At 39.3% G+C, this 21,836-nt stretch overlaps 1 protein-coding gene across 1 annotated transcript in view; it reads right to left on the bottom strand.

Annotated features, from left to right (window-relative positions):
- LOC139009403 (phospholipid-transporting ATPase ABCA3-like) overlaps nt 1–21,836 on the bottom strand; it is a 383,929-nt gene that overhangs the window by 207,483 nt on the left and 154,610 nt on the right. Inside the window, exon 11 of the mRNA XM_070413702.1 lies at nt 1,389–1,506. Coding sequence (XP_070269803.1) covers nt 1,389–1,506 — 118 coding nt within the window. The remainder of the gene's footprint in view (nt 1–1,388; nt 1,507–21,836) is intronic.

Here is a 21,836-nt window from a genome sequence, read left to right on the forward strand (position 1 = left end):
ATCCCACTGTGCATGTTTCTCCCTCCAGCCTGGATCCCAGATCTCACCTCTCTCTAGGTCAGTGGTTCTCAACCTTGGCTGCACATTAGCATCACCTGGGAATCTTTAAAATCCTGATTTCTGGGCCTCATCCTCCAGAAATTCTGTTTCTTTGTTACTAATGTTGTGGCCCCACCCCATAACAAAGAAACAGAATTTCCGGAGGATGAGGCCCAGAAATCAGGATTTTAAAAAGATTCCCAGGTGATTCTAATGTGCAGCCACGGTAGAGAGCCACTACTCTAGGTAATCGATCTCTGACCTTTCTGTCCATGGGTTGCATCACGAGCTGTGTTTAATTCATCAATTCCAGATGGATGTTATTCAATTCAGCTGCTCCTTCTATCTGCTCTGTGAGAAGGCGCAGTGCCCGTCCGCGTATTTGTTGCCGCTTTGTCTTCCCCTGTACAAACTTTTTAGGCGCCCATGGTTGGGGAGGCTGGAGTCTCGGTGTTTGTGGGTTCACAGCTGAGGCAGCTGGTCCCTGGGCATTGCGGTTGTTAGGGTCCTGGGAGGTATCCAAGGTCTCCCCGGTTGAAGGTAAGGCTGGGCTTCTGATCACAGCCGCTCTCTCCTTCAAGATGGTGCAGTCTCTGCGGCAGAGCTGGCTGCTCTGGCAGAGATTTCAGCAGTAGAGGCTGCCCGGCCAGGGGAGCCTGGTCGACCAGTCCCCAACAGTCCTATGGAATATAGCTGTTCCTCACTCACAAATACAGACACTCACCACATGTCCACATACTCTCCTTTTGCTCTCTCACTCACACACTATCTTACAGCCTACTGTCCCATCAGCAGCCATCTTCCAGATGTGATTTGACCTTTTGATTATTCATCCAACTTTTGCCATTAAATTTCTTTTTTATCTGATCTAGTTGTATAGATGACCTCTGCTATTGAGCCTCCTGGTCTCTGCTTATACCTATAATATTCTTCTTTCTTTTCCTTCATAGCTTTTTATATGTTGTATTTGCCTCAGCTTGATGTCACTTCCCTATTCCTCATCACTATTCTATTGGGTGAATGGTATCCTACATATAATATCTATCATCTTACTTATGGTGTTAGTTTCAAGTTTTTTTTTGTCTGTATTTCCATCAGAGTATAAAATTGAGTGTAATAGCCTTGCAATCACCTCTGCATTGTAAATTCCTAAAAAATAATTATATATAAAATTTATCATTGAATAAATGAATAAAATGTTTTACATCAAATGAAGCATCTTGGCTGTAAATAATTGAAACTGTAAGAACACTAAAGCTGAAATGACATACTCAACATCACAAGTTATTGATTGATTTACAGTCTTAAAAGAAACCTGACTTCTGCTCTGGACAGAGCTGAATACATACCTGTGAGAAGAGACAAGGTGACAGTTTTTCCTGCCCCATTTTCTCCAAGAAGAACAGTGATCTGCCCCTTATATAAATTCAAAGACATGTTGTTTACTGCTACTTTGGCACCAAATTCCTATGAAATAAAAGAAAAATAATTTGATACCTGTTATTTTTCATTTGTGAAAGACAAATGCTCATATCCTCTATTCTTAGAACAATCAACATTATATAATCATATATAATGATATTTTGAACAAGAAACAATATTTGCAGGTGCACTGAGTTTGTATATTAGTCAAAGTAAGTATAAAGGCACAGGGATATGTATATCTATCCATATTTGCTAATAAAAATGAAGACCTCTTTATATTCTATCTATAAAGAGTGTAATATAGTATTTATGGGCTTATTCAACTATATTAAGACTCTAAAATATTTATCCAGTCCTTCACAGAACATGTTTGAAAACTTTACTAAAGTGTCTCTTGGAAACTTCTAATATTTCAGTCTGAAATTAGAAATCCTGTGGTTCCTAAGAGCTCACTTAGATGAATCTAAACTCATCTGTTGGTTCCTCTAATTGGAAAATTCTAACTAATAAGAAAACAAAAAAGGCAATTTCTGGGAATGCAGTTCATGGGTTTTCTTTTGCAATGTAGGAGACACCTTAGAAAGAGGTGCTAGTGTTGGCAAATTGACAACACTAGGAGAGTGTGTCTACAAACTCTGGGTTTCTCAATAGTAGCATTCTAGACATTTTATATTAAATAATTTTTTGTTTTGGAGGGCTCACCTCTAACCTGTAGGATGTTTAGGAGCTTCTTTGGTATCTACCCTGCAGATGCCAGTAGCACTTCTCTCCTCATCTGCCTTTTCCTTGGTTATGATAACCAGACTATCTCCAGGTATTGTTATAGACATTTTATGGATGGATATAATTATCCCCAGTTTAAAATGACTGTCCTAGGGAAACTAGTTTTCTCTATGAATTCATTTACCTTATCGATGTTGATAATACTGATATCTGTTTCATTCATAATCTTTCCAAAGCTATAGCTCTATATCTCCAAATGTCTACCAGAAACATAAGTTTAAATATTTATAAATATTTCAAATTCATTATGTCTAAAACTCTGCTCATTATCATGTCCTGAATTTATAGTCTTCAACTGTACTCCTTAGGTCAATGAATGACCCCAAAATTCACTAAGATGTTCAAACTGGAAACCTGAATATAACCCTAAAATTCATTGCTATTAATCACCATAGGCAATAAATCACCAATTCCAATTAATTCAAAAACTATTTACTGAATGTCTACTGTATACCAGGCATTGTTCTATATTTTAGAATTACATTTAGAAATAAGTGATACATAGTTCCACCTTTAATGAAGCTTTGGTAAATGAAGACAGAAAAAAGCAAAGGTACATAAAATAATTATGAGTTATGATCAACATAATAAATAAAACAAAGGGCTTGAAAAATGCACGGTGTGCTGGTATTGCATGTGAAACAAATATTTATTTATAATAGATATTTATAATAGATATCAGGCAACAAAGGTAATGATTCCTGAGAATTGAACAGAAAATGCCCCAGCATAGTTTCAAAGCCAACACAGAGCTGAATAATTCAGGCAGAGACTAAATCCAATAATTTAGTCTGAGAGTCTGGTGAGGAGAGAATATTGAAGAAAAGACAGAGCATGCTGAGACAAACTTGGAGATCAAAAGTGGGGCCCCCAAGAATATTCTCGTAAGAAATGATCAACATATGTATGTGAGGAAACTGCCTGAGTAAAGAGAAAACCATGTAGGGTTCAGAGGAAACAGTCCTTGACACTCATCTAGGACCAGGAAGGTTGCTTGTTCCCACCGCCAGACTAGAACATTTTAAGATCCACAGAGAAGTAAGTAGATTACACAGAAGGATCTTGCCTTAATAGTGGGAAACAATTAACTTTGGAATAAGCAAAACAGACATAAAATATTAAAAACATTTGGAAGTAACTTAATTCTTCCAAAACCAAATTTCAGGTGTATTTCAAGGAATATAGAAATGCCCAAGACCCCAAAATGTAAAGAAGCAGAAAAATTTGGCCCACAATGACAATCAATCAATCAATTGAAATAAAACTAGAACTGACACAAATGTTAAAATGAGCAGACACATTTAAATGATTATTATAAATGTATGTCATCTGTTGAAAAAGTTAAGATATTGACAATATTTAAAAAACAATAGAGTAATAAAGGCCATATATGACAAACCTACAGCCAACATCATACTCAATGAGCCAAAACTAAAACCATTTCCCCTAAGACCAGGAACAAGACAAGGATGTTCACTTTCACCACTCTTATTCAACATAGTACTGAAAGTCCTAGCTACCACAATCAGACAAGAAGAAGAAATAAAAGGCATCCAAATTGGAAAGGAAGAAGTAAAACTCTCATTATTCATAGATGATATGATATTGTACATAGAAAATGTGCTGTGCCAGCACAGCCAAGGGTTTGGTGAGCCTGGGGCAGGGGGGTGGGGGAGGGGGACGGGGGCGGTGAAGGATTAAAGAAAAGACAGACAAAGAGAATATAGCTGGGGCTTGGTGGATCTCCTGTGCCTGGATTAGGCCACAGAGAATGATCCAGCCAGCAAGCTGAGGCTTTATTTAATAGTCAGAGAAAAACAAGGTAGTGGTCAACATGTGAAACAAATATTTATTTATAATAGATATCAGGCAAGTTACAATGTTTTTGTGGGTTTCACTTGTTTTGGCAGCACTTGCTGCACCTCCCACAGCCCATTAGCTACCTAGGAAGGAACTAGGGAGGACTATAAGGTTAAACTTAATTAAGCTAAGAGGGCTCTGCTCTCCAAGCTGGGACTTGTTTGTGGCTCTGCCACAGGACAGTCCAAGGCTTAACTCTAGAGCTGCTCCCCATAGAAAACCCTAAAGACTCCACCAAAAAACTACTAGATTTAATAAAGGAATTTAGCAATGTAGCAGGATGCAAAATGAGCACCCAGAAATTAACAGCATTTTTATATACCAATAATGAATTCTCAGAAAGAGAAACTAAATAAACAATTCCCATTTACCACTGCAACAAAAAATTAAGACACTTAGAAATAAACTTGAGAGAAACCAAGGTGGCGGCATAGGTAAACACCGGAGACTGCTGCCTTGCACAACCACTTCAAAAATACAACTAAAAGACATAACGGACATCATCCAGAACCACAGGAAGGCTGGCTGAGTGGAATTTCTACAACTAGAAGGAAAGAAAAAAGCATACTGAGACTCAGAGGAAGTGCGGTGCTGAAGTAAATACAAAGGTGCGGAGGTACATGCGGAGAGGGCTGGAGGCTGACACGACTGTCCTCTTCAATTGGGAGGGAGTCTCAGGCTCTGAGCTCCAGTTCTGGGAGAGTCTTTGGGGACCCAGACTCACACGGGAGAAACGGGACTGTCTGGCATCAGTCGGAACTCGAGGGCAGCTTTCTCTCAGAGGCACTCGCAGCGATTGCCAGGACCTCTGAAGGCAGGACTGAGAGCAGCCATACTGCTGGCTCGCTCGGCCCACCCTGTTGATCCCCTGGGACCCCCCCACCCCCCGCCAAGCCGTGCACGGAGGCTTTTGCATATGAAAGGCCCGGCCCTTTGTAATCTGAAAATAACTTAACAAACTGTAGCTGCCCCAAGGCCCCAGGGCAACTTGCATTGCTTTACAGCTGGCTTCTGCTGGGTAGCCTTAGGCAAAGGCTAGATTAGCACCTCCTTAGATCCAAGAGCCAGTGTACCCAGTGGTCAGAGTGGGACCATCCAGATTACAACTACTCAGATCTATAAGGGACACACTCAGGGGGCAGACTCAGTGAGCACCAAAGCCCCACTGAAGCAAGTCTTGCCCATAAGGGTGTCTTCAGCACAGAAGTTCTCCCACCGTAGACACAGCCGATTCTCACAGCCAATTGACCTGGAGGTCAAATCCTCCCAGCTGTACATGCAACAATCAAGGTTTAACTACAGGACTGTGCACAAAGCCCAAAGGGGGTGCATCAAGAGTGTCTACCTCAGGTAATTGGGACACTTAGCACAGAAAGCCACTCTATTGACACAGCGAAGCACAAAAAATGCCGAGACAAAGAAAGAGGACACAAATGACAGAAATGGAGGAAAGCAAACTGCTGGATATAGAGTTCAAAACCACACTTTTAAGGTCTCTCAAGAACTGTCTAGAAGCCGCCGATAAATTTAGTAAGACCCTCGAAAAGACTGGTGAGACCACTGATAAATGTAGTGAGATACTCAAGAAATCTAATGAGACCCTCGATGTTGTGATAAAGAACCAACTAGAAATTAAGCATACACTGACTGAAATAAAGAATATTATACAGACTCCCAACAGCAGACCAGAGGATCCCAAGAATCAAATCAAAGATTTGAAATACAAAGAAGCAAAAAACACCCAACGGGAAAAGCAAAATGAAAAAAGAATCCAAAAATACTAAGATAGTGTAAGGAGCCTCTGGGACAGCTTCAAGCGTACCAACATCCAAATTATAGGGGTGCCAGAAGAAGAGAGAGAGCAAGATATTGAAAACCTATTTGAAGAAATAATGACAGAAAACTTCCCCTACCTGGTGAAAGAAATAGACTTCCAAGTCCAGGAAGCACAGAGAACCCCAAACAAAAGGAATCCAAAGAGGACCACACCAAGACACATCATAATTAAAATGCCAAAAGCAAAAGACAGAGAGAGAATCCTAAAAGCAGCAAGAGAAAGAAAGTCAGTTACCTACAAGGGAGTACCCATACGACTGTCAGCTGATTTCTCAACAGAAACTATGCAGGCCAGAAGGGAGTGGCAAGAAATATTCAAAGTGATGAATACCAAGAACCTACAACCAAGATTACTCTATCCAGCAAAGCTATCATTCAGAATTGAAGGTCAGATAAAGAGCTTCACAGATAAGGAAAAGCTAAAGGAGTTCATCACCACCAAACCAGTATTAAATGAAATGCTGAAAGGTATCCTTTAAGAAGAGGAAGAAGAAGAAAAAGGTAAAGATACAAATTACGAACAACAAATACACATCTATGAACAGGTGAATCTAAAAATCAAGTGAATAAATAATCTGATGAACAGTATGAACTGGTGATTATAATAGAATCAGGGGCATAGAAAGGGAGTGGACTGACTATTCTTGGGGGTGGGGAGGGGAGTGGGAGATGTGGGAAGAGATTGGACAATAATCGTGCACCTATGGATGAGGACAGTGGGGCGGGAGTGAGGGCGGAGGGTGGGGTGGGAACTGGGTGGAGGGGAGCAATGGGGGGAAAAAAGAGGAAACCAATGTAATAATCTGAACAATAAAGATTTAATTAAAAAAAAAGAAGCAACCAATCGATGTTGTTCCTAAAAAAAAAAAAAAAAGAAAAAAAAAAGAAATAAACTTAACCAAGGAGGTTAAAATGCTTATACTCAGGAAACTATGTAATATTAAAAAATGAGATATACTAATGGACACGGACAACAGGGGGATGAGAGCATGGGTGGGTGGGTAGTTAGGGGTTAATGGGGGGATGAGGACACATTTGTAATACCTTAATCAATAAAGAAATTAAAGATTAAAAAAATGAGATATAGGAAGATATAAACAAGTAGAAGAATGAGAAAATAATTGGGACTACATAAAAATAAAAAAGTTCTGCACAGAAAAAGAAACCATTAATAAAATGAAAACAAAGCCCACTGTATGGAGAACATATTTGGCAATGATACATCTGATAAAGGGTTAATATTAAAAATATATAAGGAACTAATACAACTTAACAAAAGGAAGACAAACAATCCAATTAAAAAAAAGGCAAAGGACCTAAATAGACACTTCTCCAAAGTGAACATACAAGTGACCAAGAGACGTAAGAAAAAATGCTCCAAGTCACTAATTATCAGAGAGATGCAAATTAAAATGACAATGAGATATCACCTCACACCTGTCAGACTGGCTATCATCAACAAATCAACAATGACACGTGCTGGTGAGGATGTGGAGAAAAGGGAACCCTTGTGCACTGCTGGTGGGAATGCAGACTGGTGCAGCCACTGTGGAAGACAGTATGGAGTTTCCTGAAAAATTTAAACATGAAACTGCCATTTGACTCAGTGATTTCACTTCTAGGAATATATCCTAAGAAACCTGAAACACCAATCAGAAAGAAAGTATGCTCCCCTGTGTTCATAGCAGCACAATTTACAGTAGCTAAGACCTGGAAACAGCCCAAGTGCCCATCAGTAGATGAGTGGGTAAAAAAGCTGTGGTACATTTACACCATGGAATACTAAGCAGCGGTAAAAAAGAAGGGCCTCACCCTGTCTGGTTTTGATAGAGCATCGGCTTGTGGACTGAAGGATCCCACATTCGATTCCTGTCAAGAGCACGTACCTCAGTTTGCAGGCTCCTCCTTAGCTTGGGCCCTGGTCAGGACACATGCAGGAGACAACCAATCAATGTGTTTCTCTCACATTGATGTTTCTCTCTGTATTTCCTTCTCTCTTCCACTCTCTCTAAAAAATCAATGGGAAAAGTGTCCTGGAGAGACCTGGAGAGCATTATGCTAATCGAAATAAGGCAGTCAGAGAAAGACAAGTATCACGTGATCTCACTCATATGTGGAATCTAATGAACAAAATACATCCAGAGACACGGAAGCATGGAACAGACTGTGGAATGGGACGGCAGAGGGTCTGTGGGAACAGATCAACCAAAGAACTTGTATGCATATATGCATCACCCATGGACACAAACAATAGGTTGGTGAAGGCCTGGGGCAGGGGATGAGGGCGGGTTAGAAGGAACCAATGGGGGAGAGGAAGGGTATCTTACTGTATGTAATACTTTCAATTATAAAGATTTAATTTTAAAAATCACAAAAAAACCCCAATACAGTGACATCAGAAAAATGGTGGCATGAGACTGCCCCTTGTTCTCTCCCCTTGAAGTTAAAACAAGCAGAACAGCTGTAACTCAACAAAGGATTCCCTGCCTACCACACAAACTTGTCTGAGAGATCTGTGCTTCGAAACATCTGAAGTTGATAGAGTGGGAGCAAAGCAAAGAGGAAGAAAAAGAGAGGAGCTAAGACTGTGCTACTGACAGACCAAAGCTCACTGTGGGTCTCTGGACACGGGGAGGAATCAAGTTGCTGTTAACACTCCCTTCAACTGGGAGAAGCAGAGAGAAACTACAAGCATTCCTCTGGGAGTGGTCCATATGCACTGCGGCTGAACCCAGTGACCTGAGCATGAATAAAAAACACTGAGGTATGGTCACAGTTGTCTGGCAGTCGCCGTCACCAGATAGAAAAACAGTCACAGAGCCAAGCTGCTTCCCTTCACCCTCATAGAGCTAGCATCAGGCCTCAGAAGAAACTGTAGCAAAGGGGTTGCAGAGCACATTATTTACAAATCTGAGAATTGGAACAACAGAAATATTTTTCCCCTGAGTGATAGGTGTGTTCTGTGGCTAATCCCAGGGACCAGTGGAGATATAGAGGGGAGGCTATGGAGGTCTCCCAGTCACCATTACTGGGATAACAAAGCCACAAAGGCACCATCCAGCTTCCAAGCTCATGCCACTCCCACCTCAGGAGGCTGCATTGCCAGTAGGAGCTGGCTGCAGAGGATAGTTGTGGAATTTCACAGATCTGGATCCCCATTGCCCACCACATTCCCCCAAAGGTTGGTGCTTGGAGATAAGACAACCTGATGATAAAGGAGATGCTCACCTTTGTAGGAGACACAGGACGTCCTCCGCCACCCCGCAGAGATCTGAAAAGCCAGGGTAGTGCAAGAGCACTACAAAACGTGTGCTTCAGTGCCACCTACTGGAAAACATTAGGAGGGTTTCTTCTTTTCAATTTACTAGACAAATTCCACTCATACATAGAAGGAATCCATTAAATACCACAAACAGCCAAAGTAACAAAGCAGCTCAAAAATAAAATGAAAAATCTCCAAGAAATAAACTTAAAGATATGGAAATATGTCATTTAGATAATAGAGAATTCAAGATTGCAGTTCAACAAGATGTAAGAAGACACAGATAGGCAGCTTAATGAACTCAGAAACAAAATCAGTGAACAAAATGAGTACTTTAAAAAAGACATTAAAACTTTAAAAGATGATCTAAGATCGTGGTGAAGTAGGTAGAAGTTACACTCACTTCCTTCTAGGACCAAACTTAAATGACAACTGAAATATAGAACAATCAACCTGAATAACCAACTGAAGACTAGTTGAACAGAAGTCTTATACCAAGGACTTACAGGAGAAGCCACATCAAGACTGAGGAGATGCAGAAAGCTCTATACCCACAGGTGGCAGCTGAAAAAACAGAGGGATATCTCAACTGCAATGGTTCCCCCTAAGGAGTGCGGAGTCTCAACCCCATGCAAGGCTCCCCAGTCCAAAGCACCAGAGCTGGGAATAGGTGCCCACATAACATCTAGCTGTGAAAATTAGTAGGGGTTCTGTCTGCTGGGGGAGGCAGGAATCTGCTAGAAAACCAGGCACCCTCTAAAAGGGCCAGTGCACAAAATCTCATTGGCAGCTACTCACCATGGGCTCTGGCAGAGGGATTGCAGAGCAGACTAGAGTAATGTGAGGAGGGACTAGGCATTGTGGCTTTGGGGAGAGAACTGTGCTGAGACCCTCTCCCACACCACAGATACCTTTTTGGGGGGGTGGAGAACTCCCATCCATATGGCATCAGCCTGGGGGAATGTAGTAGACCCACCCTTAAGAATTCCTGTTGCCCCACCCTGTGACATGTGCAGGAATCAGCTGCTTAGTCCTGAAGTCGAAGGGTCTGGGCAGACACAGGCAGTGTCAGTGATTGAGTTGTGTGACTCGGAGGCAAGGTCCCTTCTTCTCACTTTCCCATGAGCCTGACCAGCACCTCCCCAACATGAGAGATCCTCTGGCCCTCCCTTCTGATTCCTGATGGCCCCTCCCTCCTGACTCCTGATGGCCCCGCCCTCCTGATTCCTGATGGCCCCTCCCTCCTGATTCCTGACGGCCCCTCCCTCCTGACTCGTCTGTTTCTACCAAGGTGAGGCTCTCCAGGAGGTCAGGGCAGAATCTGGAACAGACTGAGTTGTGTGGCCCAAGGATGGAGGACATTTTTCCCTCATATGCCTGTTTGATGCAGAGCCCCCATTTCACACAGGCAAATCTTGATCTGTTTGGGCCTGATAAACTCTACTGGCCTCATCCTGATGAATCCCTGAAACTCTACCACACCACAAAGATCTGCAGTCCCCTGGTGGGTAACATTTAGTGAGGTATACCCTGGAACTTTTGATCAGTGGTCACAGACCGGCAATGCAACTGAGTTTGAATCTGTACCAATGTGGTGAACACTACTTGCCCATACCTGGTGACACACTGAGAATCTACCTCATGTACCTCATGAGTACTGTCAGAGGTTCTTTCAGTGAGTAAGCCTAACAAGCAGCAGACAGTCAAAGGCAAGAGGAGGTGGATCTCAGGGTTCCTTGGAACTTTTTTTGACCTCCACCTGGTCTGAGTGCTGGTGGAAGCAGTTTTGGTGCATGCATATCCCGGCCCAGCAGATGGAGTCACAAGCTATGGGTCACTTTATAACTCTAAACAGGATGCCTAGGGCCAGTCACAGGCAGTCTCTGACATTGACCTGAACCAGAGTCTCTCCCAAGAGGCCCAGAACCAACACACGGAATGGCAGGCTTCAGACACCATTAGAGTAGGATACAATTAGCTTCACAAGCAGCACATTCAAAGGGATATCTTAGCAGTTGCCAGACACTGCTCAGGTAAATTCCACTTTGTGTGGTCAGCACCTGAATAGCAGCTATGCTTGAAAATGGTCCTCACAATCAGCCAGCCTGAGAGTTAACCCCACAAAAAATGGGCCAATGGCAATCAATACTCAATTGCAGCAGGAGGGCTTATATAAATCACCTAAAGCATCCATCACAGGTGATCAAGAAGACTGCACCACTAGGTCCCACAGGACACCTACTACATAAGGCCACCCTACCAAGATGAGAAACATAGCAGATCTACTTAGTACACAGAAAAAAACACAATAGGCAACCAAAATGGAGAGACAAAGAAATATGATCCAAATAAAAGAATAGGACAAACCCTCAGGAAAATAACTAAATAAAATTGAGGCAAGCAATATACTAGATAATAGAGTTCAAAACAATGGTTATAAGGATGCTCAAGGAATTAAGTGAGAACTCAAACATCATAAAAAGGGTGTAGAAACCATAAAAAAGAACCAGTCAGAAATGAAGGATACAATATCTGAAATGAATACACAAGAAATAAACTTTGGGTTAGATGAAGCAAAGGATCAAATCAGTGATTTGAAAGACTGTGATTTGAAAAATAATCAGAGCAGCTAAATAAGTAAGGAAATAAATAAAAATATATCTATAAACAAATAATAAATAGGATAGTTTAAAGGACCCTTGGGACAACATAAAAGGTAAAAACATCTGCATAACAGGAGTACCAGAAGGAGAAGAGAGAAAGCAAGAGATTGAGAATTGATTTGAAGAAATAATGACTGAAAACTTCCCTAACCTGATGAAGGAAAAAGACTCACAAGTATAGGAAGCACAGAGAGTCCCCAAAGTGATGAAACCAAAGAGGCCCACACAGAGATACATCATAATTATTAACATGGCAAAGACTAAAGACAAAGAGAGCATCTTAAAAGCAGCAAGAGAAAGATAGTTCATTACCTGCAAAGGAGCTCCTATAAGATGGTCAGCTGATTTCTCAACAGAAATATTTCATGCCAGAAGCGAGTGGCAAGAAATATTCAAAGTGATGAAAAGCAAGGACCTACAACTAAGACTACTCTACCCAACAAGGCTATTATTATTTAAAATTGAAGGAGAAATAAAGAATTTCTTAGCCAATAAAAAGATTTAGTAATTTCTTACCTCTAAACCAGTATTGGAAGATATGGTAAAGGGTTTTCCTTAAGAAAAAGAAAGAAAAAAAAAGAACACATTATAAAGAATAAAATGGCAATAACTATGTACCTTTCAATAATATTTTTCAATGCAAATGTCTGAAATGCTCTAACGAAAAGATGGGATAGTTGAATAGATAAAAAGAAATAAGAACCATATATATATATACTGACTACAAGAAACCCATCTCAGAATGAAAGATACAGGCAAACTGAGAGTAAAGGGGTGGGAAAAGATTTTTTTTGCAAATTGAAAAAAAAACTGGGGTAGTGATACTTACATCAGACAAAATGGATATAATAAGAGACAAAGAAGAACACTGCCTCATGACAAAGGGACCAATCCAACAAGAGGAGATAATGCTGGCAAACATTTATGTACCCAACATAGCAGCACCTAAATATATAAAGCAAATCTTGATGCATATAAAGGAAGAGATCAAGAGTAATAGAGTCATAGTAGGGTATTTTAAACCCCATTGACATCAATGGACCTTCCAGAGAGAAAGTCAACAAAGAATCAACAGCCTTAAATGACACATTAGATAAGATGGATTTAATTGATATCTTCAGAACATTTCACCCCAAAGCAGGAGACTATACATCCTAGAAATCAATTACCTGGAAAACACACAAATACCTTGAGGCTGAATAACATATTCTAAACAATAAATTAGTTAACAATGAGATCAATAAAGAAATAAAAAAGTACTGAAAACAAATGAAAATGACAACACCCCCCCCCCAAATCTATAGGAAAAAGCAAAAGCATTCATAAAAATAATTTATAGCAATACAGACCTACTTCAAAAACAAGAAAAATGTCAAATCAACAATCTAACCTTATATTTAAATGAACTACAAAAACAACAAAGCCCAATGTGAATAGAAGAAAGGAAATAATGAAGATAATATCATTATCCCTGAAGGACACAGATGCAAAATTCCTCAACAAAATATTAGCAAACGGAATTGAGCAATGTATTAAAAAGATCACACACCATAATGATTAGGATTTATTTCTAAGATGTTGGTACAATCTCTGTAAATCAATTAATGTGATATACCACATAAATAAAACTAAAGGTAAAAACTATATGATCATATTAATAAATGTAGAAAAAGAATTTGAATAAAATCCAGCACCCATTTATGATAAAATCCCCCTATCTCTCAGCAAAGTGGGAATTGATATAAAATACCTCAACATAATAAAGGACATATATGAGAAACCCCCAGTTAACATTATACCCAATGGGGGAAAACTAAAAACATTCCTTTTAAGATGAGGAACAAGACAGGGATGTTCACTTTCACCATTCTTATTCAACATAGTACTAAAGTACTAGTCACAGCTATCAGAGAAGAAGAAAAAGTATTATATATATATATATCTCGAAATTGAAAAGGAAAAAGCAAAACTGTCTTTATTTGCAGATGATGTGATATTGTATATAGAGAACCCAAAAGATTCCACCAAAAACCTACTGGAAGAGATAAATGAATTCAGTAAAGTACCAGGATACAAAAGAATCAGTTGCATTTTATAAACTAATAATGGACTATTAGAAATAGAAACTAAGAAAACAATTCCATTTACAATTATATCGTAAAATAAAATACTTAGGAATAAAATGAACCAAGGAGGTAAAAGATCTGTACTCAGAATATTATAAAACACTAATGAAAGAAATTAAAGACGGTACAAACAAGTGGAAGCATATAGGATATCCTGTGCTCATTAGTAGGAAGAATTAACATTGTTAAATTGTACATACTACCCAAAGCATTTCTGATTCAACACAATTCCTATCAAAATACCAATGGCATATTTCCCAGAATATGGAAGCTCAAAAGACCCCTACTAGTCATAGCAATCTTGAGAAAATAGAACAAAGTTGGAGAAATCCGTGGCCTGATATCAAACCATACTACAAGGCCATAGTGATCAAAACAGCATGGTACTAGCATTAAACAAATAAACAAACAAATAAATAATAACCTATATGCACATATGAATAACTCAAAGACACAGGCAATAGTGGGGTGAAGGCCTGTGAAGGGGAAGGGAGTAGGGAGGAGGGGATTTAATGGGGGAAGATAAAGGGAGAGGGGCATCATAATACTTTCAACAGTAAAGATAAATTTTAAAAATAGACATACAGATCTATGGAACAGAATAAACAGCACAGAAATACACCAATATGTTTAGTTAATACTTAGCAAAAGAGATAAGAACAATGAAGTAAAGGCAGTCTATTCAATAAATGGTGCTGAAAAATTGGACAGATACCTGTAAAAAATGAAACTAGACCACCATCTTACTCCATATACAAGAATAAACTCAAAATGGATTAAATACTTAAATGTAAAACTCAAAACCATAAAAATTCTAGAAGGACACTCAGACATTTCTCCTTGAGCAAGACAAACAAAAAACAAATAAAAAAAAGCCCAAATGCAACTACATCACACAAAATTGTTTTTGTACAGCAAAGAAAATCATTAAAAACTGAAAAGACAACCCATTGAATAGAACATCTTTGCCAATGATATATCTGATAATAGGTTAATATTGAAAATTTATAAAAAATTATATAACTCACCACTAAGATCCAATTAAACAATCCAATTAAAAAATAGGAAAAAACCCTGAATAGATACTGCTCCAAAGAGGACACAGAGATACCAAAGGACATATGAAAAGATGCTCAATGCACTAATCACCAGAGAAATAAAAATTGAAACAACAAAATATCACCAGACACTTGTCATAATAGCTATCATCAATAAATCAACAAACAATAAGTATTGGTGAGGATGTGGAGCAAAGGGAACCCTCATGCACTATTTGTGGGAATGCAGACTGGTGTAGGCTCTTTGAAAAACAGTATGGAAATTCCTTAAACATTTAATATTGGAACCACCTTATGTCCTAGTGATCCCATTTCTGGTTATATATCTGAAGAAACTCCAAATACTAATTCAAAAAAACGTATGCATCCTTACATTCATTGCAGTGCTATTTATAATAGTGAAGCTGTGGAAACAACACAAGTCCCTATCAATAGACAAGTGGGGAAAAAAGTGCATATATACAATGGAATATTACTTGGCCGTAGAAAAAACAAAAACTTACTATTTGTGACAGTATGGATGGATCTAGATGGCATTATGCTAAGTGAAATAGGGCAGAAAGAATAATACAAATACCATATTATTTCACTCGTATGTAAAATCTAAACAACAATATACATGAACAAAGGAAACATAAACAGACTCATAGATACAGAGAACGGACTGATGGCTGCCAGAAGGCAGGACATTTGGGGGGACTGGGTGAAAATAGTGAAGGAATTGAAAAGTACAGATCGGTAGTTACAACATAGTCATGGGGATGTGAAGCACAGCATAGGAAATATAGTCAATAATATTGTCATCACTATGTATGGTTCCAATTGGGACCTTTTTTTTTTTTTAGATGAGTTGTCTTACATTTAATCGATCAATATTACAAAGTGTTCATGCTACATACAACCTCATTAACATCCAGGGGTGTGGGTGCTTAAAAAACGGGGGACTTCCGACCTCTGTCCTACAGGGGGACTCACCGGCCTGGCCTCCTGCGAGGTCAGGGGCTGTGGATGCTTGAACCGTAAGCTTCCGAGTGCTGAGCACGGAGCTCGGCTCCTCCAGGCCTTCCCGTGAGCTGTGCGTGAACCTGCGTGGCAGGTGGGACTCTGCAGGCACGGCCGTGAGCAGGCACATGCCACGAGAGAGCTGACTCAGGGGCGCGGGGCCTGGCCTGGGCTCAGGCGTGTAGGCCCCGCTGCCTGGCAGCCAGAGGCGCACAGAGCTGAGGGAGAATGAGAAGTATCCCCTGGGTAGCACAGAACATGAGTGAAACGCTTTGTAAGGTATGTGACTGTCTAACCACTATGCAGCACAATAGAAACTAATACAAAATAATAATAAATGCAAACTGCAATTTAAAAAACGAAAAAAAGGTAAAAGAAAATTTGAAAAAGAACCAAATAGAAATTTTAGAGATGAAAAACTCAATCAAACAGATAAAAAATAATCCAGTGAGTTTAGGAAATAGGCCTGATCAGATACATATTTTAATTAGTAATTTCAAAGATAAAATTCTAGAATTGACACAGGTGGAAAAAGAGAGAGACTGGAGAGAGAGAGAGAGAGAAAGAGAGAGGAGGGCCTCTACAAGAACTATCTGACTCCATCAGAAAGTATAATATGAAAATAACCAATGTACCAATTAGTTCTCAAGAACATCGAAAATCTATGGAAAGAACTAGATCCTCTAATCCAAGAAACAAACAGAACACCTAATTGTCTCAATGCAAAAAAAAACCTTCTTCAAGGCATCTTTTATTAAAACTGCCAAAAATTAATCACAGAAAGAATTCTCAAGGCAGCCAGAGAAAAGAAGACAGTGACTACAAGGGAAATCCCATTAGATTATCATTGGCTTTCTCAAGAGCCCTGCAAGCTAAAAGAGAGTGGAATCAACTATTCAAATCACTTAAGAGAAATGACCAGCATAGACTTGCAGCCAGCAAAGTTACCCTTTAGATATAAAGAAGACATACTTTCCCAGACATACAGAAGCTGAGGGAGTTTACTATCAGAAGACCGCCATTGCAGGAAGTACTCCAGGGGGTTTTCTTTACCTGATATAAAGAACAAAATAACACAGAACTATGAGTAAGATCACCAACAGGCAGACAGAAGCAGGATGTAACAACCCTTTCTCAGAATGGAGTTCTACACAGTTAAATATCACATAAAAGTTAAAGGAGAAAACATTTAAAAAGAAAAAAGAAGACAAATGCTACTGCAATTCAGAAGTAAACATACAGCATAATTAGGAATTGTTTTGTGACAAAAAAACCATAACAGGGTAGAGGGTAAGGGTCTGAGCTTTCAAAAGAGAATAAAAATAAGATGAATTAAAAAGCAAAAGTACGGAGTGTTTCCTGGTTTCTGTTCTGAATGAGCTGCATTTAAACCGGTCTTTGCAGGTGACACTCATCATGAACTACGCTACTCAAACTGACCATTACTGGGCCTGGCTGTGAAGAATAATGCAGAAAAGAATAGAATTTGCAGATGTTTCATGATTATTTCTGGTATTATGTTTTTTATTGTTCATAACCTGATGGCTATTTATGACAGAAAATGGGAGTCACAGGAAGTTGCCATGATCCAATGAGAATTACTGTGGTGTTTCAGTAACAAGGATCAGATTGATGCCTCACGAAAGGAGAAACCAATAGACACAGCCTCGGGATGATCTTAAATTAAACCTGGACCAGTGGTTCTCAACCTTGGCTGTACGTCAGAATCACCTGAGGATCTTTTTAAAATCCTGATTCCTGGGCCTCATCCTCCAGAAATCCTGTTTCTTTGTTATGGGATGGGGCCACAACATTAGTAACAAAGAAACAGAATTTCCGGAGGATGAGGCCCAGGAATCAGGATTTTAAAAAGATTCCCAGGTGACTCTAATGTGCAGCCAAGGCTGAGAACCACTGGCCTGGACACGTGGGGGCCTCAGGGCCTGGGGGCCTTTTTAAAGTCTCTTGAGCATTTTTAAATAGAAGTAAATTTGGGCTTCAAATTAAAAAAAAAAAAGGAAGGCAAAAGGACTACCCTGGCCAATTTGGCTCTGTTGGTTGGAACCTCATTCCATGCACCAAAAGGTCACAGGTTTGATTTCCAGGCAGGGCACATACCTGGGTTGTGGGTTAAGTCCTGGTCACGGCACGTGCAGGAATAAACTGATCAATGTATCTTTCTCACATCGATGTTTCTCTCTCTCTCGCTCTCCCTTCCACCCTCTCTAAAATGAATTTGAAAAGTAAAAAGGACTACTACTGTATACATGACACTTTGTGTTTTGCATAAACCTAATGGCAACCAAACCCAAAAACCCCAAATCAGAGACATAACATAAAAAAAAATTGGAAATAATTGTAGAATGTTACCAAACTAAAACAACATATGGAAACGCAAGGGAAAAGGAAAAGTGAGGGCACAGAGCTACAAGAAAACAAAAGATAAAACGCTGTAGGAGATCCTCACACAGCAACAACCACCGAAATGTAAATGGGCTGAGCTCACAAGGAAAACGGCAAAGTAGCAGACTGGATCAAAAAATAAAAGCCAACCATATGCTGCCTTCAGGAGACACATCTCAGCTGCAAAGATAAATATATATTCAAAGTGAAATGTTGGAAAAATGGTTCTCTAAGCAAATAGCACCCACAGAAAAGCAGGTGTAACCATACTTACATCTGACAAAGTAGATTTCAAGAGAACAAAGGTAACAAGAGACAAAGATGCACATTTCATAATGATAAAGGGAACTACATCAAGAATACATAATACTTCCCAATATATACGCACCCAGTCAGGTAGCACCAAAATATTAAAGCAACTACTAACGGAACTAAAGAGAGAAACTGACAAAAACAAGTATAGTAGGAAACCTAATAATCCAATTGACAGCTATGAATTATACATCAATATACATCAAAACAGAAAATCAATAAAGAAATATAGATTTCACATATGAGTGAGATCATGTGATACTTGTCTTTCTCTGACTGGCTTATTTTGCTTAGCATAATATTCTCCAGGTCCCAGGTCCCTCCATGTTGTCTCAAAGGGTAAGAGATCCTTCTTTGTTACAGATGCATAGTATCCCACGGTGTAAATGTACCATAGCTTTTTTATCCACTCATCTACTGATAGGCACTTAGCTGTTTCCAGATCTTAGCTATGGTAAATTGTGCTGCTACGAATACAGGACTGCATACCGTCTTTTAATTGGTATTTCGAGTTTCTTAGAATATATTCCTAGAAGTGGGATCACTGGGTCAAATGGCAGTTCCATATTTAATTTTTTAAGGAAACTCCATACTGTTTTCCATAATGGCTGCACCAGTCTGCATTCCCACCACCAGTGTACTAGGATTCCTTTTTCTCCACATCCTCACCAGCACTAGTCATTTGTTGATTTATTGATGGTAGCCATCCTGACAGGTGTGAGGTGATGCTTCATTGTCATTTTAATTTGAATGTCTCTGAAGATCAATGACTGAGAATTTTTTCATACATCTCTTGGCCATCTGTATGTCCTCTTTGGAGAAGTATCTATTTAGGTCCTTTGCCCATTTTTTAGATCCAGAGACACAGAAGCATGGAACAGACTGTTGACTCTCAGAAGGAAGGCAGGGTTGGGTGACTGGGAAGAGATCAACCAAAGAACTTGTATGCATATATGCATAACCTATGGACACAGACAACAGTGCAGTAAGGCCTGGAGTGGGGGCAAGAGGCGGGCTAGAAGGGGTCAATGGGGAGAAAAGGGAACATATGTAACACTTTCAACAATAAAGATAAAAAAAGAAATTTAATGAAAGGATCGCTATAGCAACTAAGGATTTATTCAAGTACCTGTTTTAAAGTGTTTAAAAGATGGTGGGGTCTAGTGACTATAGATTTACTATTTGACAGGAAAGACTTCTCTCTCTCTTGCTCTTGCTCTATCTCTCTTGGATTGAAAATATTAATTGATGAGTAATAAAGACAAGAAGTATCGAGTAAATTTTATTTAAAAGCACATGAAAATAACAAGAATAAGATTACATGTCAATATCAAAAGTTAGACAAAGTGTTTCCATTTTTTATGAAACAGAAGTTCAAATTAATTTGCACTCAGTTTCCTTTTTTTTTTCAAGACTGAAATCATCAGAGAAAAATAGTGCTTTTTAAATTAAGGGCAATATGTAGTTTAAAAAAATAATGTATAACTTTTAGAATAGTAGAACACCCTGATGCTGGTTTTTTTTTTTTTCAATTTGTCCATCTCCAGAAAGAACTGTATATTGAAACAGTTGGCGAAGGGATTAAGGAAAAAACAAAACAACAAATTCATAGACACAAATGGTATGTTGCTTAGCAGAGGGCAATGGGGGTGAGGTAGATAGAAAAGGGTAAAGGAGATATAAATGAAGATGAAAGAAGACTTAACTTGGGGTGGTGAACATACAATAAAATATACAGATGATGTATTCCAGAATTGTACACCTGAAACCTATATAATTTTGCTAACCATTGTGACCCAAATAAATTCAATTAAAAAGAAAAAAGGAAATATCAGCCTTAAATAATACATAAATAGACATAATAGACATTAACAGAGCATTTCATGTAAGAACATCATATTATACAGTTTTCTATAGAGCATATGGAACATTCTCAAGGGTAGTCCATATGTTGGGACACAAAATTTAAAATTTAACAAATTTAACAAGTTGAAATTATACCAAGAATATTTTTTGGACAGAATACTTTAAAATTAGAAATCAAGTGCAAAAAAAGAAGCAGAAAGAAGACAAATGGGTGGAGATTAAACAACATACTACTAAAAAAGAACTGTCAAAGGATAAATAAAAGGAGAGGTAAGTACTGGGCACTAACAAGATATGTAGAGAAAAGCAAGAATGACAATACAACACATCAAAACTTTTGCAATGCAGCAAACACAGTACTATGTGGGGAAACTCTATCATTATAGGCCTATCTCAAGAAACAAGAAAAATATCAAATAAGCTACCTAACATTACATCTTAAGAATGAGAAAAAAGAAAAAAAGCACACCTAAATCTGAAGTAAAAAGGAAATAATAAAAATTAGAGCAGATGGAGCAGAGAACAAAAAGAATATAAAAAATATAAGAAAGACTTGGTACTTTAAAAAGACTAATAAAATTGAAAAACCTCTGGCTAGATTCAAAAGGGAAAAAGGGAAAAGACGCCAATAAAATCTATCTAAATATATACATAAAAAGAGGTAATATGCAAATTAGCCAGGACGCTATAACAGTCACGACCAGCTCAGGAGGAGGCTGCGAGCATAGATGGGCGAGAGGCAACTGTGTGCATGTTGAGGCAAGTCATGGCTGGAGCAGGCCCAGAGCGGAGACACACACAGGGGGGCCCGCCAGCCACGGCACATGAGCTGCAGAAGAAACACCTTTTCTGTCCACTCATTGGCTAAGCTCCCTGTACGCCACTTGCAGTGTTCCTGGTAACTTGGGTAATAAGAATCCAAGAAGGTGATCTAGGGTTTTTCCACCTCACTCCTGGAGGAAAAAATGAAGATCTGTTGCTGGAGGGCTAAGAAATGTCATATCCTGCTCTAGCGGGTTTGGCTCAGTGGATAGAGCCTTGGCCTGTGGACTGCAGGGTCCGGGTTCGATTCTGATCAAGGGCATGTACCTAGGTTGCAGGCTCCTTCCTGGCCGGGGCCCAGGTCAGGGCTCATTCAGGAGGCAACCAATTGAAGTGTGCCTCTCACATTGATGTTTCTGTCTTTCCCTCTCTCTTCCAC

This window comes from Myotis yumanensis, unplaced genomic scaffold (assembly GCF_028538775.1).
Source record: "Myotis yumanensis isolate MYYU_CA2020_CCGP unplaced genomic scaffold, mMyoYum1.0.hap1 SCAF_4, whole genome shotgun sequence".
Taxonomy (NCBI): domain Eukaryota; kingdom Metazoa; phylum Chordata; class Mammalia; order Chiroptera; family Vespertilionidae; genus Myotis; species Myotis yumanensis.